At 43.1% G+C, this 17,320-nt stretch overlaps 1 protein-coding gene and 1 non-coding gene across 2 annotated transcripts in view; both read left to right on the plus strand.

The window, feature by feature from the left end:
- The window catches only part of LOC126267230 (atrial natriuretic peptide receptor 1-like), a 534,344-nt gene that overhangs the window by 479,936 nt on the left and 37,088 nt on the right, over positions 1-17,320 (plus strand). The window contains exon 7 of the mRNA XM_049972212.1: positions 7,719-7,907. Coding sequence (XP_049828169.1) covers positions 7,719-7,907 — 189 coding nt within the window. The remainder of the gene's footprint in view (positions 1-7,718; positions 7,908-17,320) is intronic.
- On the plus strand, positions 8,965-9,039 carry Trnas-cga (transfer RNA serine (anticodon CGA)). The gene has a single exon. It is a non-coding gene; the product is annotated as a tRNA-Ser (tRNA).

Raw genomic sequence — 17,320 nt, forward strand, 5'->3', positions numbered from 1 at the left:
CATAGTGCTCAGAGCCATTTGAACCATTTGAGTCAATAGCTATAAAAATATTTGACGAAAAGGTTGGGGTGCACGCAAAACATAACTGATGCATGAATGGTTTACCCCCTCTTATAAGTTGTGTGCGCCCCACGTTTTCCACTATAAATCTTACAAGTATTTTCATAGTTATTAAAAACTCACAATCACAAATTCCCAGAATTATCTCTATGGAGTTAGGAGGGATTATAGTATTTAGTCCCATTTAAAATCGTGTAGTGTTAAAAAATTATTTTTATTTAAATAATTATTTTTAGCTCTTTCGTGTTGTGTATGAGAAATTTCTCGTTGGATTTTAAAAATTTTGAGACTATAAAAGGGACGTGTTGAATCTCTTTGTTTCAGTTTCTTTTCACCCGATCATATTTGAAATAGAATAGCGTTGTACCTACCTACTAACAATGTGTGAATCTGCTTGGTCGTTATTTTCTAAAAATAATCAAGAAGCAAGCAAAATTAATATTGTAAGATTCTTTTATAAGATATTTATAAAACATATTGGTCACTTACGGTGCTCGTGATTTCAGCTGTCTCTTCCTTTTCACCTCCTTCATTACATCTTCATTGCACGGTGTGTTGCATTGAATTCTGAGAAATCGAGCTCCTCTATTTGTAACCCATTCAACGAGCTGACACGACTTGATGCGACGTCTGCCTGTTGATTAGCAAATAGTGTAGATCTGAGGTGGCTAACTGCACTTTCTTACATTTTATAGGCAGTGCAGACCTAGCATAGTATTAGTGGTACCTGCGTCTGCTCGATTGCTCTGTATTTCGGAATGCTGGAAACTGTATCAACTTGGGCTTGATTAAGTAAAATGTCATTTCTGCCAAAGTCGATATGAACCGATGGAGTATCGTTTTGTACATCTGATCAAGATAGAATAAAGGCCAAACTATTTGAGTGGTAGTTCCCATTGCAGCATTCATTAGCCCTCGCTCTAATACTTGAGCGAAGCATTACTCCAGCTCCGGTGAAAATTTCGAACTTTTATTTTAACTTTCATGATGTCGCAATAGCAATCCTGAGCCCGAATTTCTAAAATTTGCACGTCGTGACCTCGATATTGCTCATGGACGGCTTTGTTGTGTGCATCAACTTGAGGGCGAGCTGGATACATGAGAATTCCTCTGTCCAAATCAAAGTCACTAGATGCCTTTGTCAGCACATTTGACATCAATAGATCAATCTGTTGGGCCTTCATCTCAACGACAAATAGACCATTCAAATATCTGCAAATTTTGCGTCGCCATGTTGTCGCATGTTCCACAAGCTTGAGGGGAGTCTCAACAAATGAGCCGCCGCAATAAATCTTGCAGGCTTGTAGAGTCTTGTGGTCCTCGGATAGGTGGCAACTGAAACAGATCTCTAAAAACCGCGATACTGATACCTCCTATTGGTTCATTTTCCTTCTTTTTCACTTGTCGCAATCTAGAATCGGTCATGCACAACATTTCATACGGAACCATTCAAATTTCGTGAACGAAAAGGAATTTGATATCTTTCCGCCGATTTCGCAAGACCTTCAAATGGTGACCAGTAAGTAAGGCCAAATTCCCTACCGTTTTCCGTCTTCGTCAACTGGTTATTTAAATAACGTGCGCAGCGTTCTTCCACCAACAAATCGCGACGCTACTCCAGCCAATGAGCCCTCTTTAACTGGTGCCTCACCGCAGCAGCGACTGACCTCTTCTTTTAATGCATTGAGTGTGAATGTTTAGGCAATACTGTCACCTTCGGGACAAATGTTCTAATGAGACTCAGACTCCCGGTCATTTCGCATTGATTACTGTGAGCAACGGTGTTCAATACTTCACTGCAGCACACACATATTGGAAATGCTCATTTCCCATCTCCTGTTGGTAATTTCATCTTCAAGTTCTGCCTCAACTTTGTTTTGTGGATTTTGAAGAAGACTGAAAATATGTGTCTGAATGCACTTTTAGGTTAACTGTCTGTTGCACGGACGCGTGCATCAAGTAATTAATTCTCTGAATAAAATGCTTCATGTTGTACGAGCTAATTACGGTATGAAATCATTTGGTCAATGTACGGAGGTACTCCTGGAGTTTCAAAAGATGGACCCCAGTCAAATTGCACTACTAATTGGACGCGTGGATTTCCTCGTTCATGAAACTCAATTCGTGTTCGTAAATCAATGACTTTTCTATAAAGAAGATTTTCATTTCGTTTGTTTGTTTCTTGTAACAATCGACACGGCTAGAAAAATGTCAGTTGAACACAACAAAATACGATTCGAGCAAACGCTGAACTCCATCAAGATGTATTTGGCTAAGATATTCATCAGGTCTGCAATGTGCAACCAAAAGCTTGGCGCAATCAAGCCGATCCAAATCATTGCAGCTTTAAAGTAGTAAGCTAAGCTGGAGTACCGACACAACGAATGAATGCACTTAACTGGTTGTGACCTGTTCGCCAGCACGATCTGAAGTCTCTTAGATTCTTTAAATGTAAATGAAGGTCCTCGACAACATCTTCTTTTTTCCATTCTGCTCTGCCGCATGGACTAGTCAGCAACTGCACTCGAAGTTAGTCAAACATCGAGAGCGCTTAAAAGAAGTAGTCCGCCCTTTGAAAACGCGTATCCGTTCCTAGAATTCGGTGCTGGAAATAATGCAATGTCACAATTTTTACCGGGCGTTCTTCGTTCAAGCCATTGTTGCCATACGGAAATAGGTTGGTTGGTTGATTTGGGGGAGGGGACCAAAGAACCAGGTCATGGGTCCCATCGGATTAGGGACGGATGGGGAAGGAGATCGGCCGTGCCCTTTCAAAGAAATCATTCCGGCATTTTTAGGGAAATGACGGAAAACCTAAATCAGGATGGCCATACGTGTGTTGGAAACTTTATCCTCCAGTGTGCTAACCACTGCGCCATCTCGCTCGGTACGAAAAGAGATGGAGCCACGGAAATTTCTCTGCTTTCAACTTTCTATTCATATTCACAATATTATTCTCAGTTTTTCGAAGAATTTCGTTTATGTTTCTGATTCCCTTAAATTCACCGTTAACATGCGGCTGCCCGTGATGGATTGGTGCCATTACAGTTGTCTGTACATAAACGAATTGCGATGCATTTATTGACTCTGATTCTAGGTCATTTTGCGGTCGAATTCTATCGATGGTTATCCATTGGTACAATTCCTCCTTTGACGACATGTATGGTATTAATTTAAAACTGTTTACCGGTATTGGAACTCAAACGTCGGCGGATAATACGAAGGAATTCTTCAATAATATTGCATTCGATGACACAAGAGTTTCCATTTTGCGTTCCGCTTTTTCGCTTTGGCACGGGTGATTGCGAATCGGTCGTCTCGGTCATTCTAATAAACGGAACGACGAGCTCTGCCAGTAACAATCAAAACTCCAACATTATATTCAGCGAACAATTAGTTTATCGAAGTACAGAGATTTAGGAAACTAATTCCTTCGTTTCCCGTGTAGCATAAACTCCCATTGAAGGCGCCATTTAAATCATCGTATTCAACAACAAAGACATTGCCAAACATTGGGATGTGTTACCTTATAATATCAAGATTTCTAATCTCTAAACAGCTGTGATTATCTGTTGGAAAGACATCTGGTCGATTTGAAGTTTCCTGATCAATCCGTTCTCTAAATCCAACGCCTTCAATCATGTTTCAGTTTAAAATATTTGTACCATCAGAATGGTGAAACTTTAGTGTCCAGCATGTCCAGATTGAAGGATGTCTTCATTTTTTTGATTCCAGAAAGCATGTACAATTCGCGTTGAGTCGTTGATTTGCACGCAAGTACTGCGAGTTGGAGCATCAATACCTTTTTCATCAAATTTATGGCTGAGCAGGAATAACGCGCGTGACGTCCAGCGAATTTAACAGCACAAATACATTTACTCTTACATCTTTGTAAAGCAGACTATTTTCTGTAAGCCTATCAAGTGCGTTGTAGACACGATTCGTTGAAATGTTATAACCTCTGGGTACATTCAATTTCTACATAGTTTGAGTCTCCACAATTCGTACGCCTGCGGTCTTGAGAGAAAGCATTTCAGGAATCTTTTCGCTTACTTATAACAACGTATCGACAGTAAACAAAGTTGCATTTGCTCTGAAATCTTATTGACCGTATGTGCCAGCGAATTTGATCACAGTGACGTAAGGAGTGACGCACTGAGGCAAAAACCGTTCTGGTCCAGTTAGTACCGCAATTTCCCTGGGAATATCACTCGGTAGCAAGTTATTGTAATATGCCCTAAATGGAGCATGATTTTGGGCGCTTCAGGTACGTCCTGCATCGATGGTAAACGAGCAAATCACTTTTACCGGTGAGTTACGGTCGCATTCAAACAATATTTATGTTGTGTACATAGTTCCGCGTAGTCAGCGCGTACACAACTTTCCCACTAGAGCGCGCCCCGCTAAGCACAACAGCGCAGGCGCGGCGCTCGTCCGTCCTCGCACTACGAGATGGCGCTGCCATGGAGACGGAACAAATTCTGCTTCCGCCGATCCGGGTATTAATATGTAACGCAGCAAATGAGACTGCTGCTGACGTAGAACCTTTTCTCCTCGCGGATCACACTCGCGCAGTGATAAATGAACGCGCGAGGTATTATAACAAGTGTACAGACCTCCGATTAGTCAGTCTGCGTTTGTCTGCACCAGTCTGTACGAGTTCTACGTTTGTCTGTACCAGTCTATAGTCAAGTTTCAGTCTGCGCCTAATAAGATTACCATATTCCTGTACATAGCCATGAAGATAAATGTATAGAAACTTTTGTCAAGTATCAGAGATAAATGTGAGAATAAGATTAACGTACCAATACCAAAGGAACTTCAGATTGTCAACTGTAAATAGCATCCAGAACAAAGTTAAGTAATTTTTATGCTTGTTAGTATTTTAATAAATGTGTGTGAAAATCAATCAAGCTCTGTTTACAGTTGGTCACCGTTAATCTGCTACTCTAAGCGTGCCAGTGGCATTTCTATCGTCTGACCTAACGACAGATGATAAACGCGCCACGATAAGACCACGAGACATATTGCTGACACTCGCCTACTTCGTTAGAGCGACAGGTCAAATAATATGATGGTGTGTGTACTGAAGGTCTTACAGTACGCACACCACAATTTAACTATCTGATTAGAGTTGATTTCTTTGCGTCAGATGCCATTCGTCAGAAAAGCTGTTCATGGTTCAGTGAAAGTTTGCCCCGTCAGATCGCCGTCGATCATAGGCCTCACGTTGACGTAGTAGCCTTGCTTCACGCCCCTGGCCTGTCGCCTCTCTAGCTCTTTTCAAAGTATGGCAACACGTCTGATTCCAGTCGAGTTACATGCGCTCCAGTAGTCTGAATCGTTCTTGTTTGAGCTTGACGAAGCTCGTCAATAGAAAGGCTAGAGATATTCCCTTCGTTCGTTTTATTTGCTCTTGCTTGAACACGTAGTTGAGTGTCATTGGCAAATTGAGAGGATTATGCATCCGCCCTCTCAATCGATCTCGCTTGAGACATTTGTTCCTTGGCATTTCAGCGTTCATCAGAAGTCTGCTTCTCGAAAAATTCTGTAGCTCGCTAATTCCTTTTGGTTAATCTTTCAGGCTTACTTGCTTCCGATTCCTGCTGAAGTTGCTCTTGGCGTTTTTGCTTCTTCTCTAGGTGTCGCTTGCTTGGATGGCTGTGTCCTTGACCAGCAATGAAATTGTCACTAATGTACTATTCACTATTAATCTTATCGTTTTATTGTTGCGAATTATTGCGACCGTAGTCTCTCCAGGATAGCGTAGGAGTCAAGAAACCTGCTAGAGCCCGTCAACAACGGCTAGTCTAGTGTGTACAGGAAGACAGAAACAAGGGGTAAACGTACAACAGAGGTGGTGTGGCAAAGTAACAAAGTCCAAACGAGCAGTCAAGTAGCCAAAATGTAAGGAGTAGTGAACACATGGAACTCATTACGATACTACCCCCAAAACACCCTGGTCCTTCAGGGCAGCGTTACCAACCCTTTCCATCCCCAGCCTAACTAACCTAAGAACATCACACACATCCATGCCCGAGGCACGATTCGAACCTGCGACCGTAGCGGTCGCCCGGAGGTTGTTATCAATATCTCTGTCATTAATGTAGCAATAAAGAGACACTATACGTCATTTAATGAGTTGTCGCAATTCACTTGCGTTAAAAATAGAATTACGAGATCTAAAACTGTTCTGGAAATATCTGATGATAGGAGAAGTCTTAACGGTCCAACAGAACAATCATTATTCCGTGAGAAATCATGTGCTTCCTTTTATGGAGAGGATCAAAAACGGCATTTTTGAATAATATATGCCTCATCCACAAACAATAAGGATTTTCGAGGCTGCTTATGTCTGTTGACAAATTCTCTTGTGACAACAGTTCACATGAGTCATCGCCCACAACACATGTATGGAGCTGATCAGAACGTTCATCATCAGATCTAATGCTGCAAGAAATGTAATCGTTTGTCTTACCAGAATATTAAAGTGTTTGAGATACCACAGCGAAAATGTCAGAAGACGTTCAATATACTGGACGGGCTCCCCCATCGAGATATCGAAAGAGCATATTTTATCACCACTGACACTGTCAGTGCCTTCATTCATTCAGTTTGTACGTTCCGTTACAACTACTCCCGTTCGGCATTCAGCGCATTTTGAGCGTATGCTTCGTGGTGAGCTGAGCGTGGCTTTGTGGGAGATCAGGACAAGGAACGGCGTCTAGGACTGGGTAGTATGGACATTCCTCATGAACTAATTAGCTGACTGCTACATATTCACCATGATGTCTTAGGAAAGAGAGGAGAGCATAACTCCGTTGTATCCAAATATGCTAAATATTCTCCTGCAACATTTATTACCTTGGAGGAGAACTCACTGTGAAGACGAAGAGGGAGCAGGACAAGAATGATTGCTGCTGGACGTTGGGTGGCACTGCTCTTGAACTGGCTGCCGATCGATAGCAGAATAATTTTTTTGCAACGTGATCCTTGCTGGGTTGTCGGCATCGCTTCGACTGACCGCCTTTCTGCACCAGACATGTTGCTTTATGGTAGGACTGCTGTTGGGAGAACGACGATTAGGATGTGGTCCCCCTTTTTTGTGCTGAGTTGATACTTTGCTGCACGTCGGTTAGTGGGTAGGTGTGTGGAGTGGGGGAAATCACGATTTGGATATAGGCGAAAATTGTCACATAGCCGTACCATTCTTCTAATGCACAGTTATTGCTTTGTAGCAGGGCTTCTATAGGTCAGACCGCGATTGAGAGGTAGGCGACACTTTTATTGGGTGTTGATGGTATGGTACGGTCGTTGCTCGGTGGTAGGGTGGTTGACGACCTGACAGAAGGTGACGCTCTAGTGTGATTAGGTGCCTCTGTACAATATGGTTATTTGTTTATCGTAGGGGACCTACTGGGGTGACCACGACAGATGGGTGACTGAAGCTTTTGTCTGACTGGCTGCCCCCATGCAAAATGGTTAGTGTGATATGTCAGTGTTCCCACTGGGAGTGAGGGGCAAGTTGATCTCGAATGGGCAGTGTGTGATGCTGTACCCTTCGACATAGAGTTGTTTTGTGGCTGGCCACCTCCTGCAGGCGTAGACAACTGTGCGGCTGCGCCGCGGCTGACGCTGGTGCTGGGTGGTGCGCGCAGGGCTCGTACTGGGGCGACCACGACTGGGCGTTGGGCGACGCGCACGACGCGGCGGCGCGGCGCGCCTACGAGGCGCTGCTGCGCGTGTCGCTGCTGCAGCCCACGGCCGGGCCGTTCCGCGAGTTCGCCGGCGAGGTGCGCGCCAGGGCGCAGCGCGACTACAACTACACCTTCTACGAGGGCGAGGAGGTGGGTGCGCTGCGCTGCGCTGCGCTGCTGCATCGTCTGGCCGTTCTTACTGTGCACAAGTCAAGTGCGTAGCCGCCCTTTGCACGAGACCCCCAGCAGAAGTTAAGAATTACGAGCCCTGCTAGTGCAGGAAAGTACAGTAAGGGCTATTTAGCTGGCGAGAGTAGAACAAGTCGTATAGTCGACAATAAACAGTCTCTGCAATGAAATGCTACTGTACATATTACTGGAGTGTCTCACCACTGACTACCTGAGAGCATGATCAATTGGCTAGCTTACAACAGTACAGATCAAAATCCAGATTACGGACTGATCACCTTAGCAGTCAAGTCCCATAAGATTTCACACACACATTTTTGAACGAAATCCAGATTACTTAAGAGTCTGGTTCCAAATAATAACCCATCAGTAGAAGCCCCACTGTCAAATGGCTGCTTCCTGAATTTTTAACAAAACATTTAGATTGATAAAAACCTCGCATGGCAGCCCTTTCAAGTACTCATGACCCACCTGTCCCTTAGTAAAAAAAAAATAGTAAATGAAAGACAACATTTTTAAAGGTTTTAGACGTTACATAATTCCTAGTTTCATTGTTTGTAATTTGCTTCGCTTTTGTAGTACTAGAGGCACAAAGGAAGTGGTAATGTGCTGGGCCGAAACTACTTTACAAATTTTATCAACAAATGATATATTAGACGAAGACTGGATTTTAATATTAAAGCTCAAATTCAGTTTTCTTTCACAGTTAAACGTCACATACCCTCACTTCATACTACAGTTTCGACACCATGCTACAAATCAACAGCTGATCACAGAATGAGATTTTCACTCTGCAGTTTTAATCTGCCAGGAAGTTTCATATCAGCGTACACTCCGCTGCAGAGTGAAAATCTCATTCTGGAAACATCCCCCAGGCTGTGGCTAAGCCATGTCTCCGCAGTATCCTTTCTTCCAGGAGTGCTAGTTCTGCAAGTTTCGCAGAAGAGCTTCTGTAAAGTTTGGAAGGTAGGAGACGGATACTGGCAGAAGTAAAGCTGTGAGTACCGGGCGTAGTCGTGCTTCGGTAGCTCAGTTGGTAGAGCACTTGCCCGCGAAAGGCAAAGGTCCCGAGTTCGAGTCTCGGTCGGAAGTTTCAACAGCTGATCAGTTTGATGGCAAGATGCGTCAAATCAAGCTCATACTACTAGTTTTACACACACTGGCTGTAATTCAGGAAAAAGAAGGTTTCAAAACTTACATGAGTTTCAAAGACCTTGGGTAATAGCAAGTTATGGCCTGAGTTTAGAAAACTTATATGCTCGTGCACAAATTTTCATTTAATCAGATTGCAGAAGAATGAACTTGCAATTACCATATCAGTTACTAAGACTTGTAAAAGGCTTTACAGCGAACTTCACTACAGTTGACATATTTTTAAAGGAGCAATAGTAATTACATAACTTCAACTAGTGAACACTTCAGAATTTAAGCTTCAGTACATAAATACTAAATAAACTAGATCTCAGCCACGCGGCCTTTTCAAACAATGTTTACCTGTAGGAGCTCATTCATGTCATTAGAAACAGTGCTAATTTCAAGAAAACAGTTGTGACAGCTCAGAGTTAAATAGTGATTCTCTGTAACTAACACCAAGTAATTATCGCCACTGACTAACTTAGAGTATGAGCAATTAAAACATTGGCTAGCTTACAACTGGACAAATTAAAATCCAGATTACTTAAGTGTCTGGCTCCAAATAATAACACATAAGTAGAAGCCCCACTCTTAAATGATTGGTACCTGGATTTTTAACAAAACACCAGTATTGAAGATGGCCTTTACAAAGTGTTAAATAGGAAAACTTTTGGACAGAAATACCTGAAACATCAACATGACTGAAACATAAGGGACGGCAATTATACATTTGTTACTGGCAATAGCTATCAATTTGAATATTAACAAAAATACGACCAACTTGATGTCACAACAGTCTTCAAACGTTGACGTGAGAATAAACATAATTCGGCTTTCAGATGTAACCAGAGCGCGGAAATAGTACAAGTAGCCCAAAAACTCTCATCGTTTTCTGGAGGATTCGCTAGAAGAAAACCACCGGCACATACCATAGCTGTCTAGACCACGTACAGTTAACACGATAAGTCTAATTGGCATGACTCCCACAGTACTCGGACACAATGTCGCCGATTCATCGGAGGGTCCACAGATTTTCGAACTAGCACAGTGTCACCTGGTGTTATCTTCAGCATGCAAACAGAACCCTTAGAGACACAAGTGGCTGTTACAGTGACAAGCCGGAGCGCGCCACTGCACAGGTACGGGTCAGCCGGAGCCGACAGCCCGAGGCGCTTCTCTCACAGCGAGAAACACGGCAGCGAACACGAGCCCCAGCAGCCTCCCACTCGCCGCGCAAGAAATCCTCTGACGGGGAAACTGCGAGGGAACAGTTGAATTATCCAAGAAATTAGAAGGCGCAGCGGAGCCAACGCAAAAAATTTAATAAAACCGAGGCTCATCTTTCGACAACGAACAAAAATGTATATCAATGTATTTTTGAGAAGTAATAACAGTGTGGCATTTATCATTTAGTGTGACGATTTTCTGATTTTGAAGAATAATTTTCTATAACGGCAGAGAACAGCTTCAAGATAAGTGGTTTACACGTTAAGACATCTTGTATTACTACAAGTTCCAAGATACTTCAGCTAATTATTTTACGAGGAATAAATATGTCGGTAAGTATGTCAACGGCTTAAATTAGACAGCAGCCTTCACATTGTTTGCGCACGGTTCGGTCGTCTATAGACCGGGATCATTTCACCATGCGTTACGTCGCTGCTTTCAAAATTCATCAGTGGCACGCTACCCTGCACGAGTATTAACAATAGCCATCCATGCAACACAGTTGGACATCTAGTGCGTCTTCAACAGATGGCACCTCAACTTTAAACTGGCAAAGATAGCACTGTATCGTATCCTAAGTAAATGACTAAATTTCTATAATCATTTCATGCCTGATTATCAGACTAGCTTTCTTCAATGTTGGGCATTCTTGCTATGATTTGGACACTTTTGCCGGTTGCACATACTTGTTTTAACAACAAGTGCGACGAAATTAGTAACGAACGTGTAGGACTTCGTCGACGTTAACGAAATTAGAGTTTCAATAGCAACTGAGGAAGGTCAAGAAACAAACAGACCATACTTGCTTTCACCTTAAGTATATTAAAGATAGGGAGAATCGTGATTCTAATATGAATTTGAGATATTAGATATGTGACAATACACAAACGAAGTTTACCTGAACTCTGTCTTCAAGGAATCAGTACGGTCTGAACCCCAACTTGTTACAATTATGGCACGTAAAGGTCACAAAATGCAGTCAAACGAGGCCTGAGTAGTTTCTTTGTCGTAACGGAAAACAAACTAGGCAGGTGGCTGGAGCGAAAAACACAATGTGGGGAAACAGAGATCTACGCTATGTCGACGGTCGTAAACACAATGGGGAGCAGACGTTGTGACTGCATGTAACGCTAGCTCAAATCGGCACCGATGACGAAAGCTAGGGTTCCAAAATCGAAGTGTAGGTCCAGAAAGCGAAATAAAATGTATTCCACAATCGGTGTATAGAGGCCCATTTTTGAAACACGGGATACAAACTCTCCATCCAGCCACCGGGCCGAGTATTTATTTCCTGCAGCATGCCAAGGGCCTCCTGCATGTGACGTATTTACCGCAATCTCAGCAGTTGCGACCGCAGTAAGCGGAAATATCTACTACACAAATACTAAAATATTTTCGCCGCCAGTCTCTGAATCTGCTTTCGTATCGCTGGAATGGTGGGATATTAGAAATATATTTCCGGGAGTCTATGTTGTTGTTCGTGTCTGACAACAAGTGCACAAAGTATCAGCAGTGGTTCCTGGTGGAGTGTGCCCAGTAAACGGACAGCTTGGCTTATATATATTACGTCGTGAGGCCGATGCATTATTTTTTGATCAATTTGTATCTGGGGTGAGCATAGCTGTCAATTTACTGGGCACGATCCACCAGCAACCACTGCTGATGCCTAACCTGTCTCAACACTTGTTTGTCCTCGAGGAATTGCTACGTAGCAGTGTAATGAAAGTAAATGTGCTCTTCAGAGCGGCTGTCTCCGATCGTCAACATGAAACGCGGTTTGCTTTCAATGTTCAACCTGTGAACACTGCTCGAAGGGTCACTTGGAGACTGGAGCATGCGCTCATGGATAGCTTCCAGCAACAACGGATGTCGGCACAACACGTTTTCGCCTGAAGTGGTGTACGCCACAGCCACCTAATTCGGATCTTCATCAGCCCTTTGTGACACACAAAACGTAGATATTACTTGCAGCGGTCACCCGTGACGCTACAACACTTAACAGTCAGCAAATACCCTGAGTGAAACTTAATGGAGACAACTGTGGGGTCTACGTCGGCCCAGGGAGTACGAAACCGTCTCTGTACAATCAGTTTGATCTCTGGGCGTACTCTTTCACTTCATAGCCGGATTGGTACAGCGACCGGTATGTGTCAAATGGCTCAAATGGCTCTACGCACTACGGGTCTGAACATCTGAGGTCATCAGTTCCCTAGAATTAAAACTATTTAAACCTAACTAACCTAAGGAAATCACACACATCCATGCCCGAGGCAGGATTCAAACCTGCGACCGTAGTATGTATCATTTGAATAAAACAAGCACTCTTGGATGCAGTGTTAAAACTTCTTTTTATTTTTTCCCAAATGACATGTTTGACCTTTATTTGGGCCTGTTCGGATTGCCTGATATTTGGTAGCAATAGGTACATGGGATACCGCGCATAAAATATCCCAGCAGGTAAGTGCCCCTTATCAAAGCTTTATAAACACTGCGCGATGTCTTTATCACGGCATGTGGCGCAGTCCAATGCAAACCAAACGGGATCAGGCCTACAATAAAGCTTTGCGTCGTAAACATGCGAGAGATGTAGTGCATATCCTGGTTGTACACATCACACATCGCACACGTAGCCTCTTTCTGTTTGGTTTGCGTTGGATTGAACCACATACTAAAATAAGAACACCGCGCATCATTAAAGCTTTGACAAGGGGCATTTACCTACTAGGATACATCACGAGCAGTACTCCATGTACCCATCGCTACCAAACATCATTCACTCCGAAAATGCCTAAATAAAAGTGCGACGCGTTATTGGGAAATAATAAAAAAATTTAAGACTGCAATCAACACCGCTTGTTTCTTGATATCTCGGCATAAATTACGAACAACATTACAAAACTGTTGTGGGCGAAGGGCACTTCCGCGGTCGGACCTGGATCAACGGCAATGAGTTCTCTCCATCGATGAGTGCAAGGGTAGTTTGTCGCCTGATTAAGAAAAGAATGTATCAACGTACGTTTCACGCATGTAGTACCATGCTTCCAGTAGCCAAGTTTCCCCGTCAAGATTTGGCTCGGTACCATGTATCGATGTCGTCGAACACCTCTTACAGCAGTCGTGGGTATTTTAGAGTCGTACAGCGTCGAGGCAGGATGCTCCAGCGATTCTCCTGTAGTATCCTTGATATTTAGACAATGTGTTCGTCTTTCAAGCCGATTGGCGTACAGAGACTACCTCGTAATAACCTTCTGCCAGGCGGTAGACCCAACCGAATGGAAAGGCCACAACATCTCCCCTTATGTTATCTTCGGTAAGAGAACTATGTTATTTTCAATCGTGCAAAGTTAATTAGAGATAGCTACATCTGCGATGACCACAGTATATCAAATTTAACAATAGTTATGAAAAACGAACTACACAAACAGGATTCAAACATTACGTGCTTGAAAAACATTAACAATAACAAGTAACTGTTTAAGTTAAATCCGTTAAACTGCGAACCTTTGATGTAACATTTAGATGTCTCTAGAACACGAAGATTAACGAAAAGGGAGACCAATAATATCCGACTGTACAAAAAAACCAAGGATATGTCCGGATGCGGAAAAGGACGCAAAGTCAAGAGAAATGCAATTTCTCGCTCAAGCAGCGCTGTGCTCCAGTTTCCAGTCGGCAGAACCCACCGACTTCCTCGCAAGGGAAACTAAGCACAGCACGTCGGCGCGGTGCCTTTCTACCTCGCCGCCATCGTGGGGTACCTAGTAGCTGATGTGCTGGCCGCGTCTTAAGTGCTATATGTCTCCGGGAAAAAAATAGAGATCGATGACTAATAAACAAAAGCGCAAAGGTCAAAACTGTAGCACCGTCTTCGGAGGGCTATTTGACGTAACAAGGTCTGAAATTCATGCTCAAATGTACCATATTGAGTTTGCTTGACACTATTAGAGATTTTAGTACTGCTTCGTAGAAACTCTTTTCACACGCTGGATGACGTCATGAGGGCCGCACTCGAAGTGACGGGCAGGCCTGAGCAACAAATTGTCGACCATCTTGTAGACAACCTGCAACGGAGGTCAACGCATGCACGGGGTTGGGAATATGATATTGAAAGCTACCGAGCAGCAGATTTTGATATAATTGCGTAGGGTTCTCCGGCCAGATAAGCTGAGGTGAAAGTTTTCTGTAACTGTGGCCGAAACGTTGGTTTCTCCAGTATTGTTTTTTCACAGACTGACGCAATACGATACTCAACAAAGTTTTTTCTCATCTCAGCAGATTTTAAGTTCACAGGCGAGCACTTTCGAATACACTACCAATAGTTTCGTCATTGCTTTGCTTTTATTTCACAGTAAAGTTATTATTTTTTTTAGTTTCATACGGCGTATTCTTTCATTCCGTGCTCCTCTTCTATCTATGATAATTCGCAAATATGCAATGTTGTAAGACTTTTTTTGAGCAATGTATTTCATGGTTACAAATCATCAAACGTGCAGGACGATCGAGAAAGCGGTACACTTTGTTCTTTAAAGAAACTCTTTTGCATTTTTCGTGTATATGTTCGACCGTTATCCTCCTGAAATATGGCATGCAGAGCTTCCAGCAGGAAGGGCAGCATCTCGCCCTCTAAAAAATCTGTCATGAAGCAGCTGATGTTCAGATTACCTTTGATGCGTAGGAACTGACAAATTACGATCATGGTAGTAGTGTTATCCGCTTTGCTAGAGTAGCGTAGGACAGGCTGAAGCGGGAGGTTGCCTAAAACATTACGTTTGGCTCTCGGTATGTCAGTGACGTAGTAAGGCGAACAATCCAACAAGTCTGCAGAGGCAGATGATACACTGCCCACGTACATTAAGGATACCGCCCGCTGCAGTGTTGCCCTGTCTGTGAATGGCCACTCGGACAGCCGGCCGGGGTGGCGGAGCGGTTCTAGGCGCTAGTCTGGAACCGCGCGACCGCTACGGTCGCAGGTTCGAATCCTGCCTCGGACATGGATGTGTGTGATGTCCTTAGTTTAGTTGGGTTTAAGCAGTTCTAAGTTCTAGGGGACTGATGACCACAGATGTTAAGTCCCATAGTGCTCAGAGCCATTCGAACCATTTGTTGGCCTCTCGGACAAGTCAGCACTCACCTGCTGCTGCGAACGGACTGTAGGTCCCAGCAGTTACTCGTGCCCGCGTTCCACCTTCCTCTGCTCAGTGCTTCCACACACGCATCACAGCTGCTGCATGCCTAGTATGAATCCAAACTCACTGTTTAATAAGGTTACTATATTTTCTGAACCGAAATTCGGAGCAGATGAAAAAATTTCGATGCTGCAAAAAAAATCTTATTAAATGTCATAAAATGAAAATGTCACTTCGTTTACTGTACGAAAATTATGGCAATTTATATTTATTAATCGCTTGTAAGATGAAGGAGTGGGAGCAGCGAACAGTGTTTATCAGTGCTGTGAATTTGCTTCAGCATGTCTGTATTCTTCAACAGTATATGAAAAAGTTAAACATACATTTGACCATGATTCATACAATAATGCAAAGCAACGTAATACTACCTAACACACAATGCAATCTAATGTAATTTGGCAAGAACCAGCTTTGTGCCTCGTGTGCAGCAATGTAAGTGGGCACGCTTTGGTAACTGTAGAATCTCTTCGTCAAGCAGTTTCGCCAACTTAACTAAAAACTAATTACAAAACATGCCAATACAGGTAGAATAAATATCTAATTTGTAATAAATCATTCCATTATTGTTAAATCTGGGACAAATAAGTGTCCCCAGTAACTTTTGAAAAAATTCTGGACAGAATAACAAAAATCTTGAGTGTCCCGAAAAAACGCCAAGGATAGTCAGCTAATGTACAACAGCACAATTTTCCAGAGACTGATCATGATGTCAAGCTCTAGCACATTTGCAAGCTGATATGTGTTTCATGGTCTGCCATTTTTTACAAAAATGTAACATAACAATAGCAATATCCGGAATAATTTTTATATTTAAATTACAAATACAACTGTTTGCGCCATTCAAAATAAAGGAATTACACCAGGAGGGAAAAAGACAGTTAAAAACTGATTGGGACGAGTCCATTTGCAATACTCGAAGCATCGTGCAGTATATTAAATCGCGCTTCATCTAAATGTAGGATGACAATTATTGAACTATATGAAATAAAAGCGTAATAACATCTGAACGGTTGGCCGCGGGACACGGCTTGTTGTTTTCGGCCATTTCGCACGTGAAAATGTCACAATGCATGGTGCCTGAGCGTATAGCGCTTGTGAAAGCCTGTTACGCTAGTAATAACAGCCCAACTGCGGTTCAAAGGAAGTTTGCGACCCAGTTCAAGCTGAAGACAACCGGTTCAAGTGTGCTAACAATCAAGAATTTGATTAACAAGTTTGAGAGATCGGATACTGATCGTGATGACAGTGTTGTCAATGTCGGTCGTCAAAAAAAAAAAAAAAGTTAAGACGCCTGAAACATCGAGAAGAGAAACGCCGTGTTTCAAACCAGCCTCAGGCAATCTATTAGACGGTCTGCACAACAGGAGGCAATCAACAGGGAGACACTGTGACAACGTGTTGCTGGAAACCTGCATCTCTTCCCACACAAAGCTCAAAACCATCATCCATTAAGCTCCAGGGCTATGGAACAGCGGTTGTGTTTGGCCAACACAACTGTCCACAGAACTGTCGAATAGGACTTCGATGTGAAAATGGTTTGGTCCACTTTCATTTGGATGGGTTCAACTATAAGCAAAATTGGCGCAATTGGGGGACTGAGAATCCGCATTTCGCAATCGAGATGTCTCTTAACCGTCAACCGGTGACTGTGCGGTGTGCAATGTCCAGTCACGGAATAATCGGTGCTATATTTCTCGATGGCACAATGACTACCAAAAGGTACGTGAAGGTTTTGGAAGATTATTTCATCTCCATTATCCGAAGTGACCCTGATTTCGACAAGATGTGGTTCATGCAAGACGGAACTTGACCCCATCGATGTGAGCA

The sequence above is a fragment of the Schistocerca gregaria genome, chromosome 4 (assembly GCF_023897955.1).
Source record: "Schistocerca gregaria isolate iqSchGreg1 chromosome 4, iqSchGreg1.2, whole genome shotgun sequence".
Classification (NCBI taxonomy): domain Eukaryota; kingdom Metazoa; phylum Arthropoda; class Insecta; order Orthoptera; family Acrididae; genus Schistocerca; species Schistocerca gregaria.